The following is an 18,407-nucleotide window of genomic DNA, read 5'->3' on the forward strand; positions in this document are numbered from 1 at the left end:
CTGGCTGCTGGGCCTTGCCAAAGCACTGGGAAAAGGAGCTTTGAGTAAGGGAAGACCAGCTTTCTCCAGGAGAGCTGCTGGGGCAGGGTGACTGTCTGGGTCACAACCCAGAGCTGAGGGACAGAGAAAAAGAGTGAAAAATAGCAGCAGTCAGTATCATTTACCTAAAGGCTTTTTTTTGGTGGGCTAGGCATTTTTGAAAACATTGCCTCATGTGACAGCACTCTTATAAAGTATCATCTCCATTTTATGAATGAGTAAACTGAGGCACACAGTGGCTATGTGACATGTCCCCGGTCAATAGCTAGTGAATGACTGAGCTGGAATTTGAACTGCAGGGTGGTCCTGAGCTTGCATCTGTGCTTTTCCATCTCTTAGCTGCTATGAGCATGTGAGGGTTACAATGAGATGCCCCCTGTGAAACAGTGAATAAAAGAAACAGGGCTCCCGGGAACATCAATTTAGGGTAAGTCAGAACACAGGGACTAAGTCATTGGACAGAGAGCAGCTCGCAGGTGGGCAGACGCACAGCCCCTTCCTCAGACTGAGGCGTGAGGTGATCAACAAGCCAGGCTCTGGCCGGGCGCGGTGGCTCACGCTTGTAATCCCAGCACTTTGGGAGGCCGAGGCGGGCGGATCACGAGGTCAGGAGATCGAGACCACGGTGAAACCCTGTCTCTACTAAAAAATACAAAAAATTAGCCGGGCGTGGTGGCGGGCGCCTGTAGTCCCAGCTACTCGGAGAGGCTGAGGCAGGAGAATGGCGTGAACCCGGGAGGCGGAGCTTGCAGTGAGCCGAGATTGCGCCACTGCACTCCAGCCTGGGTGACAGAGCGAGACTCCGTCTCAAAAAAAAAAAAAAAAAAAAAAACAAAAAACAAAGAAGCCAGGCTCTGGAGCCCAAGGAAAACCTGCTCTAATCTCCACTCAGCCACTTTATAGCTCTACAACCACCTCTCAGCGCCTCAATGGCCAAATCAACAAGATGGGCTCAATAACAGTCTCAACATCAGAGCTGTCATGATGATCGAGAAGATGATGGAGGAAGAGAGCTTAGCACGTCTAGCCCCCAGGAAGTACTCAGTGAGTGACAGCTATGCCTCCTACTATTGTTGTAATTAACTGAGCTAAACAGGTATCACTTATAAGGGGTTTGGGCAGCCTTGGAACAGAAGAAAAAGGACAGTCCTGGTGGTAAGTGGGAAAAACCCATCCACCAGGGTCTAGCAGGGGCATTTCAACCAACAGGTTTCAAGTATTCATGTCCCATTGGTGGGCTACCCCCGGGGAAGCCCAAGGCTGTCTTGTCTTGAGACCACTAATTGCTGGGTCATCCCACTCTGCAGACTCTGACCATGCTCTGCTGCCCACTAAGGCCTGGCGTCTTCTCCATGGCTTTGAGTGTTGGGGTCCTGGGGACACCCCTGTCAATCAACAGCAAATTAATCAACAGCCATCATGGTGTGACTCAGCAGCCTCATGAGTTTGGGTAAAGTGCCTGTGCCCCGAGAGCAGGAGTGTCTGTCTGTGTTGAGCACCCAGGGGTCTGTGTCTAAAGGACTCGGACCAGATGCAGGTCTGTTTAAGACCTGCAACCCCAGGACCTTTGTAGGACGGAGCCTACCTGCTCTTTCTCAAACGCATCACACCCTATCTCCTGGTTAGATCTGTTCTCCTTGACTCTGAGACTGCCCCATGGCAGGGACTGGGCCTTTCAGTTTTACCCAGAGACAGCGCCTGGCCCAAGCTGACCCCCAGGAAAGGCCTCCAGAAAGCAACCAGAAGAAAGTGCGTCGGTGCAGCCGCCTGTCGTCTCTGCTCTCTGTCAGCAGAGGGCGCCGCCGCACACAGCTCGGCCCAGCCACCGCCCGCGCACCTTGTTGGCGACCGTGTACTGGTAGGAGTACCGCTGCTTGCCACTCTTGTCCTCATAAACCGTGGGCACAATCTTCAGGATGTAGTCGTGGGAGGCCAGGGCTGCGGGAAGGACACAGCAGAATGAAGCAGGGGGATGGGCACTGCCCGCTGACAGCTCTGTGTCATTTCAACCCTAAGCCTATATTCCCTGGGCACGGCAGGGGGCTCATTCCCCAGTTTTACCACCAACCAGCTGCTCATCATCTTCTCCCCGTGGATACCGGGAATTGGGAGACTCTATCCATCAGGATCTTTCCTCCTGCACTGTATACATTATTAAAATTCTGGAAACAACCCAAATGTCCATCAACAGAGCAACCATGAAAGAGTGAATGTTGGCCGGGCGCGGTGGCTCACACCTGTAATCCCAGGACTTTGGGAGGCCGAGGCGGGTGGATCATCTGCAGTCAGGAGTTCGAGACCAGCCTGCCCAAGATGGTGAAACCCCGTCTCTACTAAAAATTCAAAAATTAGCCAGGCGTGGTGGCAGGTGCCTGTAATCCCAGCTACTCAGGAGGCTGAGGCAGGAGAATCGCTTGAACCTGGGAGGCGGAGGTTGCAGTGAGCTAAGATCACGCCACTGCACTCCAGCCTGGGTGACAGAGCAAGACTCCATCTCAAAACACACACACAAAAAAAAAAAAAAAAAGAGTGGGTGCTAGGAGCAGCTATTCTCCAACAGGGAAAAGAACCAAGTCATGGGACAGGATACACATGTGTCCATGGATTGGGGGAGGAGGAGACACTCTCTATCCATGTAAATATATAGGAGAATTATCTGGAAAGATGCCTAAGGAACCACCGGCAGCTTTAGCTTCTGGGGAGGAAGGCAGGATTTGAGAAAGATCCCATTTCATTGTACACCCTCTGACATTGTTTGAATAGTTTTACTCTGAAAACAAACTAGGTTTCAGTATTAAAAAGCAAAGAGCCTATCAACCAGAAAAACTGCACCAACGAAGCACTGATGAACTGAAAATGGGGAAAGAAATCAACGGCAGATCAATTCTTCCTGGATGGGGGAGCTGCTGAAGGCAGGGATGGAGCCTTACTCATTTCTGTGTCCCCAGAGCCCCGTGCAGGGCCTGGTACCAAGTGGAGCATGGCAAATGCTTACTGAATGAATGAATGGATGGAAGGATGACTGGACAGGGGCATGAATGAAAGCACAGATGAATTAGCTGCTGATAAGCATGAGGTAACTGGAGTCCAATGCTGGGCTGATAGAATGCTGGCCCAGAGCTGCCAAATATCACTCAGGAAAGAGATGAACTCTCCTGGGCCTTCTGGGATGCTTACAGGAAGCTCATGGGCCTTCCAGAATCTCGGGTCACGGACTACAGAGCTAAAATAACACAGAAATTAAGGCCTGTGGGTTCTAAGCCTGGTCGCAGAGTTGAGTCAGTCTTCTTCTGTAAGAAGGCTGGGGATGCAGACAGCATTCACTGCCCCGACACTCCCTCCCTGCCCCTTCCTGCCAAAGCCATAGCTCAGTAAGCAAAGGAAGTGCTTCCTGAATTGTTCTGAGTAGGTTCCTCTGAAAACCCGAGAAAAGTCCTGCAGCCACAGAGCCAAGTCCACGAAGACTCCAACATCCCTCTGTTCAACCCTGTAATGGTTCTCAGATGTCAGAAGCAGTCGAATCATTTGTGATTAAAAGACACCTGGACCTCTTTCCAGGAGCATCCCACTAAATGGGTTAAGGGTGGAGCTCAGAATTTGCATTTTTAAAACAAGAGCCCAAGACCACGCCTGACAGTGGTGTCCAAACGCCTATTGCCCTAGGTTAAAAACTTGAAGGAATGAAAAAGTGAATTCCTTATCAAAATCACCCCTGTAATATTTCTTGTTAAAATCTGCACAAGGCTCATGCCTGTAATCCCAGCACTTAGGAAGGCCGAGGTGGGAGGATCACTTGAGGTGAGGAGTTCGAGACCAGCCTGGCCAACATGGTGAAACCCCATCTCTACTAAAAATACAAAAATTAGCCAGGCCTGGTGGCACACACCTGTAGTCCCGGCTACTAGGGAGGCTGAGGCAGGAGAATCGCTTGAACCCAGGAGGTGGAGGTTGCAGTGAGCCGCCACTGCACTCCAGCCTGGGCAACAGAGCGAGACTCCATCTCAAAAAAAAAAAAGAAAAAAAATTGTACAAAACACAGGTGATCACCAAGGACAAAACAAAAATCACCATAAATTCACCATCCTCAGAAAACTATGGTTCACATTCTCACATATAAACTGCCAGACATGTTTATACATATATTTATATTTTCCTAAAATAGGACCATACTGTATCTTTTTCTAAGAACTGAACATCATGAACAACTTTTCAGGTCTAAGGCACAGAACATAAGCTCTGCAGGGAGTTCATTTTATTCATCTCTCTATCCCCAGAACCTAGCCCAATGCCCAGCATACAGTAGGTGCTCAATAAATGTTTGCTGCCTGACTGCCAGCAAGGTCCTGACACACCTCGCTCATCTTGGGCAGTTACCATGCTCAGTCAACCCCCTATGGCTGGACACTGACGTGGTTCCTCATTTTCATTCTTATAAACAATGACCTAATGAACATTATTTTCCTAGATCTTTGTACACTCTCTTAATTATTTCCTTAGCTTACTCTCCTATGAGTACAGTTGATGACTCAAAGGCAATGACCATTTTTAAGGCCTTTGATACAATTTGCCAAATGCCCACTGGAGACACTGCAGTTAATTACACCCATGTGGATTCCTTGTGAGTTGACTATTCCTAGAGACTGCTGGCTCCAACCTGGTCTAGGCCAGCCCACATTCCCTTCAGGCTCACTCCCTCCTCCCCTACCCGCAAAATCTTCTTATGGAAAAATTCAAACCTAAAACATAGGGAATCGTATAATGGACTCCCACGTACCCATTTCCCGACTTCAGCAATTACCAATGTATGGCCAATCTTGTTTCATCCCTATCCCACCACTGGAGTGGGGCCCAGAATCTGCATTCTTAAAACCAGCAGCCCACATATATGTATGTGTGCGTATACTTATACACACACACACACACACACACATATATATATGACAGCCCATATTATGTGTACACATATACATGACAAGCTGGTTTCATCCCAGTTATATCATTCGGGACCAGTTAAACAATTCAGTATCACAATACAAGATACAATTCGATATAGGAAAGGTTCTCCTTAGATTCTGCCCTAGGGGATCTCGTTCCTGAAGTTAGCTGCTGACGACAATGAAGAGAACGGCCAACATTTATTGAGCACTCAATGTGGCAGGCTGTATACTAAACTCTGTATAAGCATCTCATTAATCCTCATGGCAAGGCTTAAGGTGGAGAGGATTCTTCCCACTTTACAGATGCAGAAACTGAGGCTTAGCAGCGTTAAATGACTTTCTGAAGACCACAGGGCTGGGAAAGCGTGGAGCGGGACACTGGAGGCCAAGGTCCTCATGACCACACTCCACCACTATCTGGCAGGAGCTCTTCCACAGTGGCCTCCAGGCCTCTTATCATCGATTATATGCCCACTATACCCTGGGCACAGGGCTGGGTCCTGGGGACAAAGCAGTGGACAAGGCAGAGTGCTATGTTCTAGCTGGTGCAACAGCCAAGGGCAGCAGCTGACTGAGAGAACAAGGTGATTTCAGAGAGTGGTTTATGCTAGGAAGAAAAAACAGGGTTGTCCTTAGGAGTGGGGGTTACTTTAGATAGGGTGACCAGCAAGGGCTTCTTGGAGGCGGTGGCATTTGAACTGAGACCTTAATGCCAAGAAACAACCCCCATAACAAGACCTGGGCGCAGAGGGACCTACAAAGGCAAAGGCCCAGTGCCAGGGACTGAGCTTGGAAGCTGAGGAAATAAAAGCCAGCCCTTCCCGGCTGTCCATTGCTTGATCTCATGCTTTTTTCTCTCCACTTAAGCCAGCCTGAGATGGCTTTCATCACTAACCCTGGAGAAGGCAGGGTTTTCTGTCCACACTCTCTCTCTGCTTGCATACTCTGGGCCTTCTTAGTTTGATCCTCTTTCCTGTCTAGCAGCTGAGGGTCCATCGTAGCTGCAGACATTTGTGGACAGCCAACGTCGGATGACATGTTACCGTGACACAAAACGACAATGGCCGCAGCACCACACCAAGAATCATCTACCTCTATTACAACCAGACATTTGCATTCAAATAAGGAGGTGCTGCTGTATACTTATCCGTTGCTGGAGGCAGCATGAATGGGAACCAGACACAGCTGGAAAGCAATCGGGTAACAGAGCGCCAACCCTGTACATATCAGAGGCATTACTGCCACAGTGAAACACAGGAAACGACAGATGCTTTCAGTGAGAAGACAATGCCCTAGAAAGGCAGAGCAGAGTGGGGACGGATCACCTGAGGTCAGGAGTTCGAGATCAGCCTGGCCTCAGTGAAACCCTGTCTCAACTAAAAATACAGAAAATTAGCCAGGCATTGTGGCAGGCACCTGTAATCCCAGCTACTCGGGAGACTGAGACAGGAGAATTGCTTGAACCCGGGAGGCTGAGGTTGCAGTGAGCCAAGACTGTGCCATTGCACTCCAGCCTGGGAGACAGAGTGAGACTCTGTCTCAAAAAAAAAAAAAAAAAAAAAAAAAAAGCACAGCAGAGCTGCAAGATGGACAACTGTGCTCCCATTACAACTGGAAAGTAAGAAAATTGTGTCTATGTAATAAGGTCAAGTACAAAAAGCAGATGGTAAACTGCAATCCATGCCTTGGAAAAAAAGAAAAGTGAGTTCTGCTTATGGAACAGGATTTACAGGGACACAGAAAAATGAGGTTTGATTTGTCAGGGGGCAGGTCACAGAGGGATGTTTTCTTTGCCTTGGATCCCTGACAATGGGAGAGCAAACGCATTTCAGGAAATAATAAGAAAAGATGTGGGTTAAAAAAAAAAAAAAGATGTGGGTTAAAAGGTGAGCTCAGGTAAGGAAATAAGAAAAATCCAGGTACCCTGTGCAGCAGTGCGTCTGCGGGTCTGCTTGGGCAGACAGGCCTCCCGGGCCCATTCTGTGCATGTGTCTGAGGCCATGTGAGCTCATGTGTGTTGGTGTGCACGCACAGGCATGCATGCTCTCCTGTCTGCATGTGGAGATGTGCTGTTCTCTTTGATCTGGGCCAAGGTGCCAGAGAGCTAAGGAGGGCGAGAACTCTAGGAGGAGCCACTGTCGATGGGAGGAGTTGAGCAGGAGGAGAGTGAGGTGTAGGGGAGGCAGCCATGTGGTCAGAGCTGACTGGGCCACCCACAGACCTGTTCTCACAGTGTGACCTGGAGCCAGAACAGATTCTGGTTCTGCCATAGCTCCCTGTGGGATCTTAGGTAATTAGTTCAACTAAGGATGATGATGTGGCTGTGATGACAGCAACAATAATGGTAATAGCTGGTATCCACTGTGTGCGTGCATCTGCTGTGCCCCGGGACAAGCCTTCTTCCTTCTCTGTCAGGGTCTGGGTCTGGACGGGGCTAGGTCCACCCTCCCACTGGCTAGCTGTGGGAATGGAGTGTGAGCAGCAGCCTCCCTGCCTTGGAGTGGGTGCTGGACAGGCAGCCCCACCTCTCTGCCCTCCCCCTCCCCGCCTGCTGTACTGGGCATCTTGGAGCAGAAGGCTGTTCCCAGCAGGGATACATACGGTTGGAGGTGAGTCTGTCTGCTCCCCCGAGAGCATTGAAAGCTCCATGGATGTTCTGGACCTGTGGAAAAATGCAGTGAGGGGATGGTCCCCAGGACACCTCCACCTCCAGGCCTGGCCCTGGTTGTGGGGGATGGCCAGGTGCCACCTGGTCTAGGAACCCTACCAGTGTATAAAAGGGGGCTCCAGCAGATTTGCGGGGAGCAAGAGGCAGTAGGGGCCTGGCATACAGTAGGCACAAGCTTGTTGCCCATCTCTAGCCCCTACTATGTGCTGCTCCATCCTGGCCCCTTCATATAATTTCATTTCATGCCCCTAATGATGTATTATTGGGCCCATTTTACAGAAGAGCAAATCAAGGCTTGGAAAGACACCAAAACTTGCCTGGCTGGCAAGTGGCTAAGCTAAACTCTGAAATCAGGTCTGTCTGACACTAAGCTGGACTCTTTCCATGAAGTCACACAGAAAATTCAAGTGAACGTGGATTCTGGGTCCCAGAAGGTTTCTCCTGAGATCCCAGGTCCTCTGAAAGGCCCATAGAGGAGTCCAGGCAGGGGTGCCCCAGAGCTGTGGGCCCCCCATCATTTCTGGTGCAGGAAACATATAGCAGGTGTGAAGAGAACCCTCCTCCGGGCAGCGGGGTGGGCTGCCGTAGAGTGGGGCTGAAAACCACATCCCACCTTTTCTCTGAAGACCATGGAAAACCAGGTTGGCCTCAAGGAACATCTAAAGAAGGACAAGGCATACCTGGTAAATGGAGCATGCTACCATGGGAACGGTTAACATGGGTTATCGAGCTAGACACCCTGGAGGGCTTCCTGGAGGAAATGACATTGACACCAAGATCTGGAGGAAAGTGGGAAGTTAAACTGGCAAGCAGCATGCACAAAGGCTTGAGTACAAAGACAGGCCCACATGGCCCCCAGGAGGAAGGAGAGCGAGGTGTTAGAATAGAAGGAAGGAGGAGACATCAGAGAGGTAGGTGGGGACATGATTCTGTGGAGATGGCCACTCCAGGAGCAGCAGGCAGCAGCGGGGCGGCGTAATCCCTGATCCTAGTCTCAGGCGGCTGATGTTTACTGAGTACTTAACACTACTGCACGTTCTCAACAAGCAATTCCTCAACAACTGGAAGGAACTGCAATTCCTCAACAAGGAAAAGGAAGTTTGTCTATTTGCTGTCTTGAGACCGACCGTGTGAAGGCTTCATTTCTAACCCATGAGAACGGTGGTTACGGAGACAAGAAGGCTAGAATGTTCTCTTCCATTGTCATGTGTCATGGCTTTATCTCACATTTATTTGTACCATTTTTTTAAATTTTTATTTTGTATTTTTTTGAGAGGAGTCTTACTCTGTCACCCAGGCTGGAGTGCAGTGGTGCGATCTTGGCTCACTGCAATCTCCACCTCCCAGGTTCATGCCATTCTCTTGCCTCGGCCTCCTGAGTAGCTGGGATTACAGGTGCCTGCCAGCACACCCGGCTAATTTTTGTATTTTTAGTAGAGACGGAGTTTCACCATGCTGGCCAGGCTAGTCTCAAACTTCTGACCTCAAGCAGTTCACACGCCTCAGCCTCCCAAAGTGCTGGGATTACAGGCGTGAGCCACCACGCCCGGCCTGTACCATTATTTGATCAACATCTGTCTTCCCCCCTAGACTGGAAGCCCCAGGTGGGCAGGAACCATGTTTGTCCTCACCAAGGTATGCAAGGCCTGGCACACGGTAGGTACTTCGTAAATATTTGTTGAATAGATGGATGGACAGAAAATGAATGGATGGATGGGCCCTAAGCTAAGTTTTGTACATTTTCTAAAAAATCAGATTTCCACCCCACTAATGACTAAACTTGGGACTGTAGTTTCTGTGTCCTTCTGTTTTGCCCCTGCATGCGGCAATGCGAGACCGCTGCTCCCCCCTCCTCAGCTCCTCCTCTGCTCCTCTCCCCTCCACGCTGCCTTGGTCTGGGCCCTTCCCTCACCTCCCTGCCTATAGTCTTGTCTCCTGGGTCCATCTTCCTCACTGCAGATGGGTGCTCTGAGTCACCAACCAGACCTTCATTCTCCACCTTCTTCAATCTAACATGGGTCTCTTGCACCCCACACACCCCCACCTGCCGGCTCCCACTTCAGGCAAGTGCTTCTGGGCCCTCTCAGCTGCCAAGCGAGCCCTTGTGCCCTGGACCATCTCGGCACAGAACAACATGCCGTGTCACATACGCTTAGTGATCCATTTTTCTGAAAGTAACCTTGAGAGTCTTTCATATGAAAACCGCCAGCTGGGTGCTCTAGGAGAGGGGTGATGTTTGAGACACCCCCTGCCTACGACCCATTTCCCTGTTCTGTTCCTGGTGAAACCCTTCTTACCCTTCCAGGCTTGGCTTAGATGTCACCTTAAGGGTAACTCTTCCTTGTGCCCAGAGAGGGCAGAGGGCACTGGGTGACAGAGCCCCCTGAAGGCCCACCCCCTGCCATGCCATCTCGAGTGTCCCCTGCTCACCTGTAGCGTGTCCCCAAAGGAGAGCTTGTGGATGACATGCGTCATGTCTGGGTTCTGTGGCTGGGCTGTGGCACTGTGTGTGGACACGTGGAAGTTGCCGGGGACCTGGGGTAGAAATGTGAGTTTCAGGAGTTTGGTTGACTTCTCCAGAGGGCGGAACGTTGGGGCCTCACCCTGTGTGATCCAGGGAGGACGCTGGAATCAGGCAGATCTGGGTTTGGATCCTGCTTGTATCATTCTCAACTGTGCAAAGGAGTCATCCCATCTCTCTGGGCCTCAGGCTCCTCATCTGCAGAATGGGGGCACAACCATAGCTTCCGAGGGGGCTGCCAGGACTATCTGGTGAGAGGGTGCATGTGAAGTGCCCATCTAGGCGATGGGCACAAAGCCAGGACTCATGGCAGCTGCTCCCCCTCCAGCTCTGTGGATTCTGGGCGGCTGACCCCACAGTCAGCTGGGGGATGACCTTTGAGCCTGCAGACTAATGGGGCTTCCTTGGACCCCAAACCTCTATCATTTCCTACCCAAGTTTGCCCCAGTGCCCTAGACAGGGGATCCCTGATGGACAGACTGTGGTAGCCTCATCTCTTCCCTGGGTCTCAAGCCCTTGCAAAGCCAAGCCAGCAAGAGGTGCTGGATGAGTATTTACAGAACGAAGGATGCTGGTGACAACCATGTGGCTTCTCCTTGTTTCAGCACGAAGTCCCTCCTCCTCCTCCTCCTCCTCCCAGATGCTCAGACTAGAATCCTTGGTATGATCCTGGAACCCCCATTTCTCACTCCCGACATCCCATCCATCAGCTGAAACCCTGTCAGCTCCACCTTCCAAACACACCTGGCGCCTGACCTCTTCTCTGCTGCCCTGGTCCAAGGTCGTCTCTTCATGGACAAGAACGGCAGGCTCTTCCCTGGGCTCCCAGTTTCTTCCACGTTGCCCACAGCCTGGGCCTTTCCCCAATAATGACTGTTAAGATCTTTCTAAACCCTACATCAGATCTCATCACTCCTCTGCCCAGAACCCTCCACGGCTTCTATTCTCTCGGAGTCCAGGTCCATGTCCTCGTGGTGGCCCACAGGTCACATATGGCCACTGGCCAAGCATTGTGTCCCCACCTCTTGGCCTCCTGCCGCTGTGTCCTCTGCTGCTTCCTGTCTGGTCTCCCTGCTGTGCCGGGAACAGCATCCAGTGTGGCCCCATTTCAGGCCTTTGTCCCTGCACCCCCTCCTGGGACCCTCTTCCACATGGCCCTCCCTCGGCCCCTCAGGGCCCAACAGAGAGGCCCTCCATGTCCACCTGTGTAAAAGAGCACCCTGGCCCCCATTCCCCATCCCCTTACCTGCTACAGCCTGTGGGATCACCTGCCATCTCACACCCATCTTGTTCTCGTCTGCCTCCTCCCATTAGCATGTCCACGCCATGCTGTGCTCCCCAGACTCCGACGCATAGCAGGTGATCAATAGACACTTATTGAATGAATGAATGACTAAACAAATGACACTGAATCCTTTGACTTTGTCATCCGATAATTCCCATTTTACAGAAAAGAAAATGGAGGCTCAGAGCAGTGAAAAAACTTGCTAAGGTCACATGTCAAGAGCTGCAGTCTGAGCTCACGTCTGTTGGACGCGCTGCTCCCTCCTCTGATGCCTGGATGCCATCTACCTCAGCAGCCTGGGCTGATGGCCACATGGTGCCAGTCCTTCAGGAGATGCTGGGACTGGGGAGATGAGCAGACAAGAATCTGGCCTTGGCCAAGCCCCTGTGACACAGACTTGGAACAGACAATGAGACTCTGTGGGATTCACCCTGGCCCAGAGGAATTTGCAGAGCATGTGGGTTACAGGGAAGGCCCCCAGCTCAATTGAGGGTGTGGGCTGTATTCAGGGAGGGCTTCCCAGGGGGAAGGACATCCTGTGTTAAGGCTCTGAAGATGAGTCTGCATTACTCAGGAAGAGAGCGAATGGCATCTGGGCAGAGGGAACAGCATGAACAGGTGCAGAGGATAGAAACTGCCCAGCATGTGGGCTGTCTAAGGAACTAAAAGAGTCTGGTATTATTGAACTCCAAATGAGATGGAGGTGGCGGTGCTGGCAGCAGCAGGAAACAAAGAGGCACAAGGGAGGAGTTGGGGCTGTTTATCAAAGGTCCCCAAATGCCACACTGCAAAACTCAGGGGTTACCTTATTCCAGCCCAATGAAGACTGTGCGAGTTGTGTCCAAGGAGGGAATATAGCTTACTGTGCAGCAGCCCATCGAAGTCTGATTTTGTAAGCATGTCTGTTTCAAACACGAAGTTGTGGACTTCCTGCAGGAATATTCCTACTTCAGCAGGGCCTGAGCCTGTGACTGACAGGGGAGGCATCAAGCTGACAGCCTGTGGCCTCGGCCTCAGCAAACTCACAGTGGAGCGAGCTGCAGGCTACAGTGGAGAAGGGACACTTGCTGGGTCAGGAGTGGAGCAGAAACAACAGCATGGCAAGATCTCCCTCGAGGGACAGCATCGCCTGCTTCAGGGACCCAATAACCCATGGGGAAGCGGTTGCTCTGAGTCCTACACGCGGCCTCAAGCCCAGCCCCACTTCCTAGCTGGGCAGCCTTAGGCGAGGTCAGTAACCACTCCGTGCCTCAGTTTCTCCATCAGCAAAATGGGCATAAAGCCAGAAGGTTACTGGGAGGATTCATTGAGGTGATGCATGCAAAGCAGCCCACAGCTGGCCTCAAATCCGGTTTGTAAGGTGAACACGTTTGTCATTGGAGCCAACCAAGAAGGGCCCTCCCGGGAGAGGGAACACTCACAGGCAGGGCGTGACGAAAAGCCCACTGTGGGTTTTAACATTTATGCCTCATTTTCACCGATAAAAATAATGCCTGGGTACATTTTCATGATCAAACAGTCACGAGGCACAGTCAGACTAAAGACCCTGTTGCTGGCCACCCCTGGGAGTAAGAAACCCGCAGCCATAAGGCGTGTCCTCCCAGAGTTTTTCTACACAGTGACACAGGGCCTTCCGCAGATCGGGCCATGGCAGAGTTCAGAACTGGGATTGGGGCCTGGGCCTCGTGCTCCTGGAGTGAAGTGAGTCAAGAAGGCTGTCCCCTCAGCACCTGCCACCCCTGCCGGGCCGCGCAAGGCTGTGACTCAGGAACCCACTCCCCCTCCACACCAAATCCATCACAGGTGGCTGACTCATGCCAGCACATGCTGGGCTGAAGAAAGAAACAGCAACGCTTTTAGAGCCTGTGACTTAGGAACCTACGTCAGTGTCTCTGCTGGATTTTAAAAACATATAGCTGGAGCCAGGCCCCATACCCCTCACCCCATCCTGTCCTCCTCCTGCGGGGCTGGCTGATGAAACGAGGTCACCGTGGGGTCTCAGGTGGGGCTGCCGCTACTGCTCAAAACACGCAAACCCTGATATCTGGCTGCTGGCCAACTTCCTGGGGGTCGGATAAGGAGGCCATGGGACAAGTCTCAGCCTGATGCTGGGAGAGAGGTGTGGGGGCTGGCTGCTGACCTTGCCATCACAGCACACGGACCTTGGTGGCTTCTTTGAGCACCTCTTGATGGGCGGTTCCTCAAAGGCACAGATCTTTAACGAGGAAGAGTGGCTGGGCTGGGGTGGGGGACGGTCTCTACTCCCTCCAGGAGTCTGGGGCAGAGGGTGCCCTAGGCTGTGACCTGGGGCACACAGACACAGCTGGTCATGACATGTGTAACCAAGATGTTGGGAGAAGCAGCCACAGGCAGTGAGCTCAGAGGGCCAGGGCCCTGGTGCTAGGCTGCCTGCGTTAAAATCCTGGCTGCGTGACCTTGACCAGGTCACTTAACCTCCCGTGCCTCAGTTTCCTCCAGGCTACTGTGAAGACTAAAGGAGCTAATACGTGGAAAGGGCTGGGTAAGAACTCAGTACGTGGCAGCCATGACGCGGGTCTAAGAAAGGCTGGTGTGAGCTTTTCAAAGACTCTCTGGCACTCCCCTGACCAGAGAAGGCCCATTTCTTGGACGCCCTCCATGTGCCTTTCACAGGCGCACTTGTAAGGTGGGTGCCAGCTGATGAGGTCATGGAAACTTTGCACTGATGGGAGATAAGGCACGCCAGGATTCTTGTCCAGTCTCTGCTGCAGAGCTTGTTGATGTTTCATAGCCTGTGAGGTATTATTATCCCCATTTTACAGATGAGGAACCTGAGGCTCAGAGAAGCTAAACTGCCCAGAGTCATTCAACCAGTGACCATGGGAGCCGGGATCCTTGACCACAGGTCTGTCTGACCCCAAAGGACAAGTTCACCCAGAGCTGGCTGGGGGCTCCAGCACAGCCCATTCTAAGGGGAGCAGACTGCAGTCTCGGGCATGTTTGCCAAGAGGTGGGAGGGCTTGGTGGCAGGGCTGTCTCGTGGGTTGTCACTCCAGGTGCTTGAATAAGCACGATCCCTTCTTGATCACCATCTGGGGCATATATATTTTTTCAGCCCAGGTGGTTGCATCTCCCTGGGGGCGGGGGGCCCACAATGAGGAGGTGTGCGTGTGCGTCTGTTCATCTGTGCATCTTCAACTTCATCTTCAGTCTTCAGACAGGGCTTCCTTTGTAACCTCAGGGGTCTCCTCTTTCATTCTCCACCACAGCACCCCGTCATTCTCTTCACGGCTGCTTTATCAAAATCACACATTTCCTGTTTACCTGAGCACTGGCTATCCCCCCGTTATAGACCATGGGCCACCAACGGCAGGGAGCACGGCTGTTTCTCTCCCATTGCAGCCCAGCACCAAGCACAGAGCCAGGCGTAAGGTGGATGCTCAATAGCATGAAAGCCTGAGTGCAGTGGTCAAAGGGAGAGGCCAAGTCAAAGACGAGGCACAGGCAGCAGCTGCAGTGTGATGAGGGGCGTGGTGGGGCGTGAATGTGGGCGGGCAGGGAAGGGGAGGGAGGACTTCCCCTGAGGGGCTCACATCAGCTGAGGCCTGTGGGTGAGTAGTGGTTCCCCAAGAGGATGAGGTGGGGACAGAGGCCCAGCAGAGGTCCCCCACCAATCCCCCCATCTGCCTGCCGGCACTGTGAATCTCTCCAAGGCCTTAAACCCCCATCTGTGGCCTGCATCTGGCTCCCCTTGCTTCGTAAGGACGTGGCTCCTGCAGCGGCCCCTTCTCTCCTCATCATCAGCGTTTTCTGGAGCACTCTCTGCAGCACTTAGATCACTGTCCATTCCAACCCTGCTTCCTGAGCCTGGCAGCGCCAGTCCTGCTCTTTGATATCTACACATAAGTTCTTTTCCAGGCTGCAGGCTCCGCCCAGCCTTTGCTTCCTCCTTCCTGTCTGACTGCCCCTTCTTGCACCTTTTGTTACCCCCTCATCTCCCCACCTTGAAGTGACTGGGGGGCGCCAGAACTCAGTCCTCAAACTGCAATTCTCTCCAGACCTTAGGTTCGTAAGGCTTTTGGTGCCAAGGATGATCCTTTGCCGGTCTAATGATACCTATGTTTTAAATGCTTAAAATGTTTTAATGCGTAAAATGCATAGGATTACAAAGTAAAGAGATATTTAAATAGTAATTAAAATATTTAAAAATCCACATTTGAATATGCTGCTTTACTGATGCATCAAATAAGATGACCTAGTGGTGGGTCTAATAATTACTGTAATTTTTATTGACTGATTGATTAAGGGTTTCACTCTGTCACCCAGGCTGGAGTGTGATGGTGCGATCTCAGCTCACTGAAGCCACTACCTTCCTGGGCTCAGAAGACCCTCCCACCTCGGCCTCCCGAGTAGCTGTGACTACAAGCATAGGCTTGGTTAACTTTTGTATTTTTTTGTAGAGACGGGGTTTTGTCATGTTGACCAGGCTGGTCTTCAATTCCTCAAGTGATCCACCCACCTTGGCCTCCCAAAGTGCTGGGATTACAGGTGTGAGCCACTGCGCCTGGCCAATCACTGTAATTTTAAAACAGTGGCGCATATAAACAGTCTCTGGAAATTATCTGCAACAACTGTAATGTGCTATAAATATCGGCAATTTCTGTTGTTGAGGAGGTCCCAGGCACTAATACTACTATGGTTTGTGGCCTACATTCATGGCAGATGGAAATGCTAAACTTTAGTTCAAGTTTAGCAAAAATAAAGATGTCAATTTTTCCCCCATCCAACTTCATAGATCTCTTGCATTCAATCCGCTCTTCTTGGGGGTGTCTGTGGACCCCAGGTTTAGAACACGGATTTACGGCCTCTCCGTAGGTAATCTTGCTTAAACCAGTGCTCCTCAAACTTCAGTGGCATCAGAATCTCTGAGGGGCGCTTGTTCTAGCACAGAGTCAGCAGGTCTGAGGGGGGCCTGAGAATCTGCATTCCTAGCAATCTCCCAGGTGATGCTGATGCTGCTGGCCTGGAGGCTTAAGGAGCCCCCACTTTGAGGACCCATGACTTCCAACATCATCTATTCACTGATGACTCCCACCTCAACATCTGTGGTCCAGAACCCTCTCCTGAACTCTCCACACCTCCAACTTCCAATTTCACCTCTCCCTGTAGACACCTAATGGGAACCCCAAAAGGCACCAAAGGAAACCATAGTGGAATGACCAATGCCCAGCCCTACCTACTTCCCACAGAATCCAGGCTTTTCTCAGCTTCCACGTCTAGAAACAGGACCACCTGGTTGTCAAGACAAAGATGTCAAAGGTTTCTTTGATTCCACATGTGCCCTCACCCCCACATCCGATTCTTCATTGAGTCTTATTGATTCTACTTCCCTAATCCTACCGCATCTCCCCAGCTCCACTGCCACAACCACTGCCTGCAACCCTCTCCAGCCCAGCCCCATCCTTTTTTTTGTTTGTTTTGAGATGGAGTCTTGGTCTGTCGCCCAGGCTGGAGTGCAGTGGTGCGACCTTGGCTCACTGCAAGCTCCACCTCCCTGGTTCATGCCATTCTTCCGCCTCAGCCTCCTGAGTAGCTGGGACTACAGGTGCCCGCCACCAGGCCCGGATAATTTTGTTTTTTTTTTTTTTTTGTATTTTTAGTAGAGGCAGGGTTTCACCATGTTAGCCAGGATGGTCTGGATCTCCTGACCTCGTGATCCACCCACCTCGGCCTCCCAAAGTGCTGGGATTACAGGCGTGAGCCACCGCGCCCAGCCACCAGAGCCATCCTTCTAAGGGTGTGCTGTCCAGCAGAACTTTCCTCAGCGATGGAAGTGCTTTCTCTCTGCACTGTCTAACGCTGTGGCCCCTAGCCAGCACGTGGCTTTGAGCACTTGAAATGTGGTTGATGAGAATGAGTGACTGAATTGTAAATTTTATTTAATTTGAATTAATTTAAATAGCCTTATGTGGCTGGTGGCAACCTATTGGATAGTCCAGTTCTAAGGCATAAATCTGATTACATTGCCTCCCTGTTCAAAACCCTCAAATGGCTTTCCATCACAACCACCATAAAATCCAAATTACGGGGCATGGCAAAGGTGCTGTGTGGCAGCTCATGGGCAGAGAGAGCCCCCAGTGAACCGTGACCCCCAGCATCCCTGCCTCCTGGTAGTCTCCTCCTCCTGAGGGCCTGGGCTGGTACGAGACTCACTTTAACCCATAACATGCAGCAGATTTCTCCCAGCAACAGCTGAAACCTTAAGAAAGCCTTGTGGCTTCTGCTTTAGCACTTAAGGGGGCCCTGAACTATCACGTAAGAAGTCCACCCTGCTTGAAAGATGACTAGGCCTGGCCTTCCAGCCACCTACCAGGGACTGTGGGAAGGGACAGCACACACCCTCTCTAAAGGGGAACAATGCCCATTGGTGCCAGGTCATTGTCATAGCGGGAACACGGACCCAATGTAGTGAGAGCCTCTGACTTTTAAAAGCCAGAAATCTGGATTCCTGATCTTTTCATACTGGTTCTGATGCAGTTAAATGCTATACTGGACAAACAATTTATCTTTGGGCTGGATGTGGCCAGTGAGTTTGCAACCCCAGCTCAGGTGTCAGGGTCTGGAGGAAGGGCGTTCTGAGCAGAGGCTGCAGGAGGGACAAGGAGAAGCTAGGAGTGGCCAGTGGCTCAGTTTGGCTGGGGCTGGGAAGGGGAGTTGTGGGACATGCGGATAGCTGTGTGACCTCGGGCAAGACACTTAACCTCTCTGGGCCCCAGCATCCTAACCTGTCAAATGGTGCTGCCTCACAGCGTTGTTGAGAGGCTCCACTGTGACAGTACCGAGCTTCCAGGAAGGCCGGCACGTGCTGAGCAAAACCCTGCCAGCTGCCACCGGGTGCCTCGGCCCTCCCAAGGGCACTGTGTTCACCCACTTGACTTAGGATCTGAAGCTCCTGGTTCTGAGGACAAAACAACAGTG

General features: G+C 51.6%; 1 protein-coding gene across 1 annotated transcript in view; it reads right to left on the bottom strand.

Annotated features, from left to right (window-relative positions):
• Positions 1-18,407, bottom strand: part of ERGIC1 (endoplasmic reticulum-golgi intermediate compartment 1) — a 118,847-nt gene that overhangs the window by 18,870 nt on the left and 81,570 nt on the right. Inside the window, exons 6-8 of the mRNA XM_003273242.3 lie at positions 10,075-10,179; positions 7,578-7,638; positions 1,877-1,977 (exon numbers count right to left, since the gene is read on the bottom strand). Coding sequence (XP_003273290.1) covers positions 1,877-1,977; positions 7,578-7,638; positions 10,075-10,179 — 267 coding nt within the window. The remainder of the gene's footprint in view (positions 1-1,876; positions 1,978-7,577; positions 7,639-10,074; positions 10,180-18,407) is intronic.

This window comes from Nomascus leucogenys, chromosome 2, assembly GCF_006542625.1.
Source record: "Nomascus leucogenys isolate Asia chromosome 2, Asia_NLE_v1, whole genome shotgun sequence".
Lineage (NCBI taxonomy): Eukaryota > Metazoa > Chordata > Mammalia > Primates > Hylobatidae > Nomascus > Nomascus leucogenys.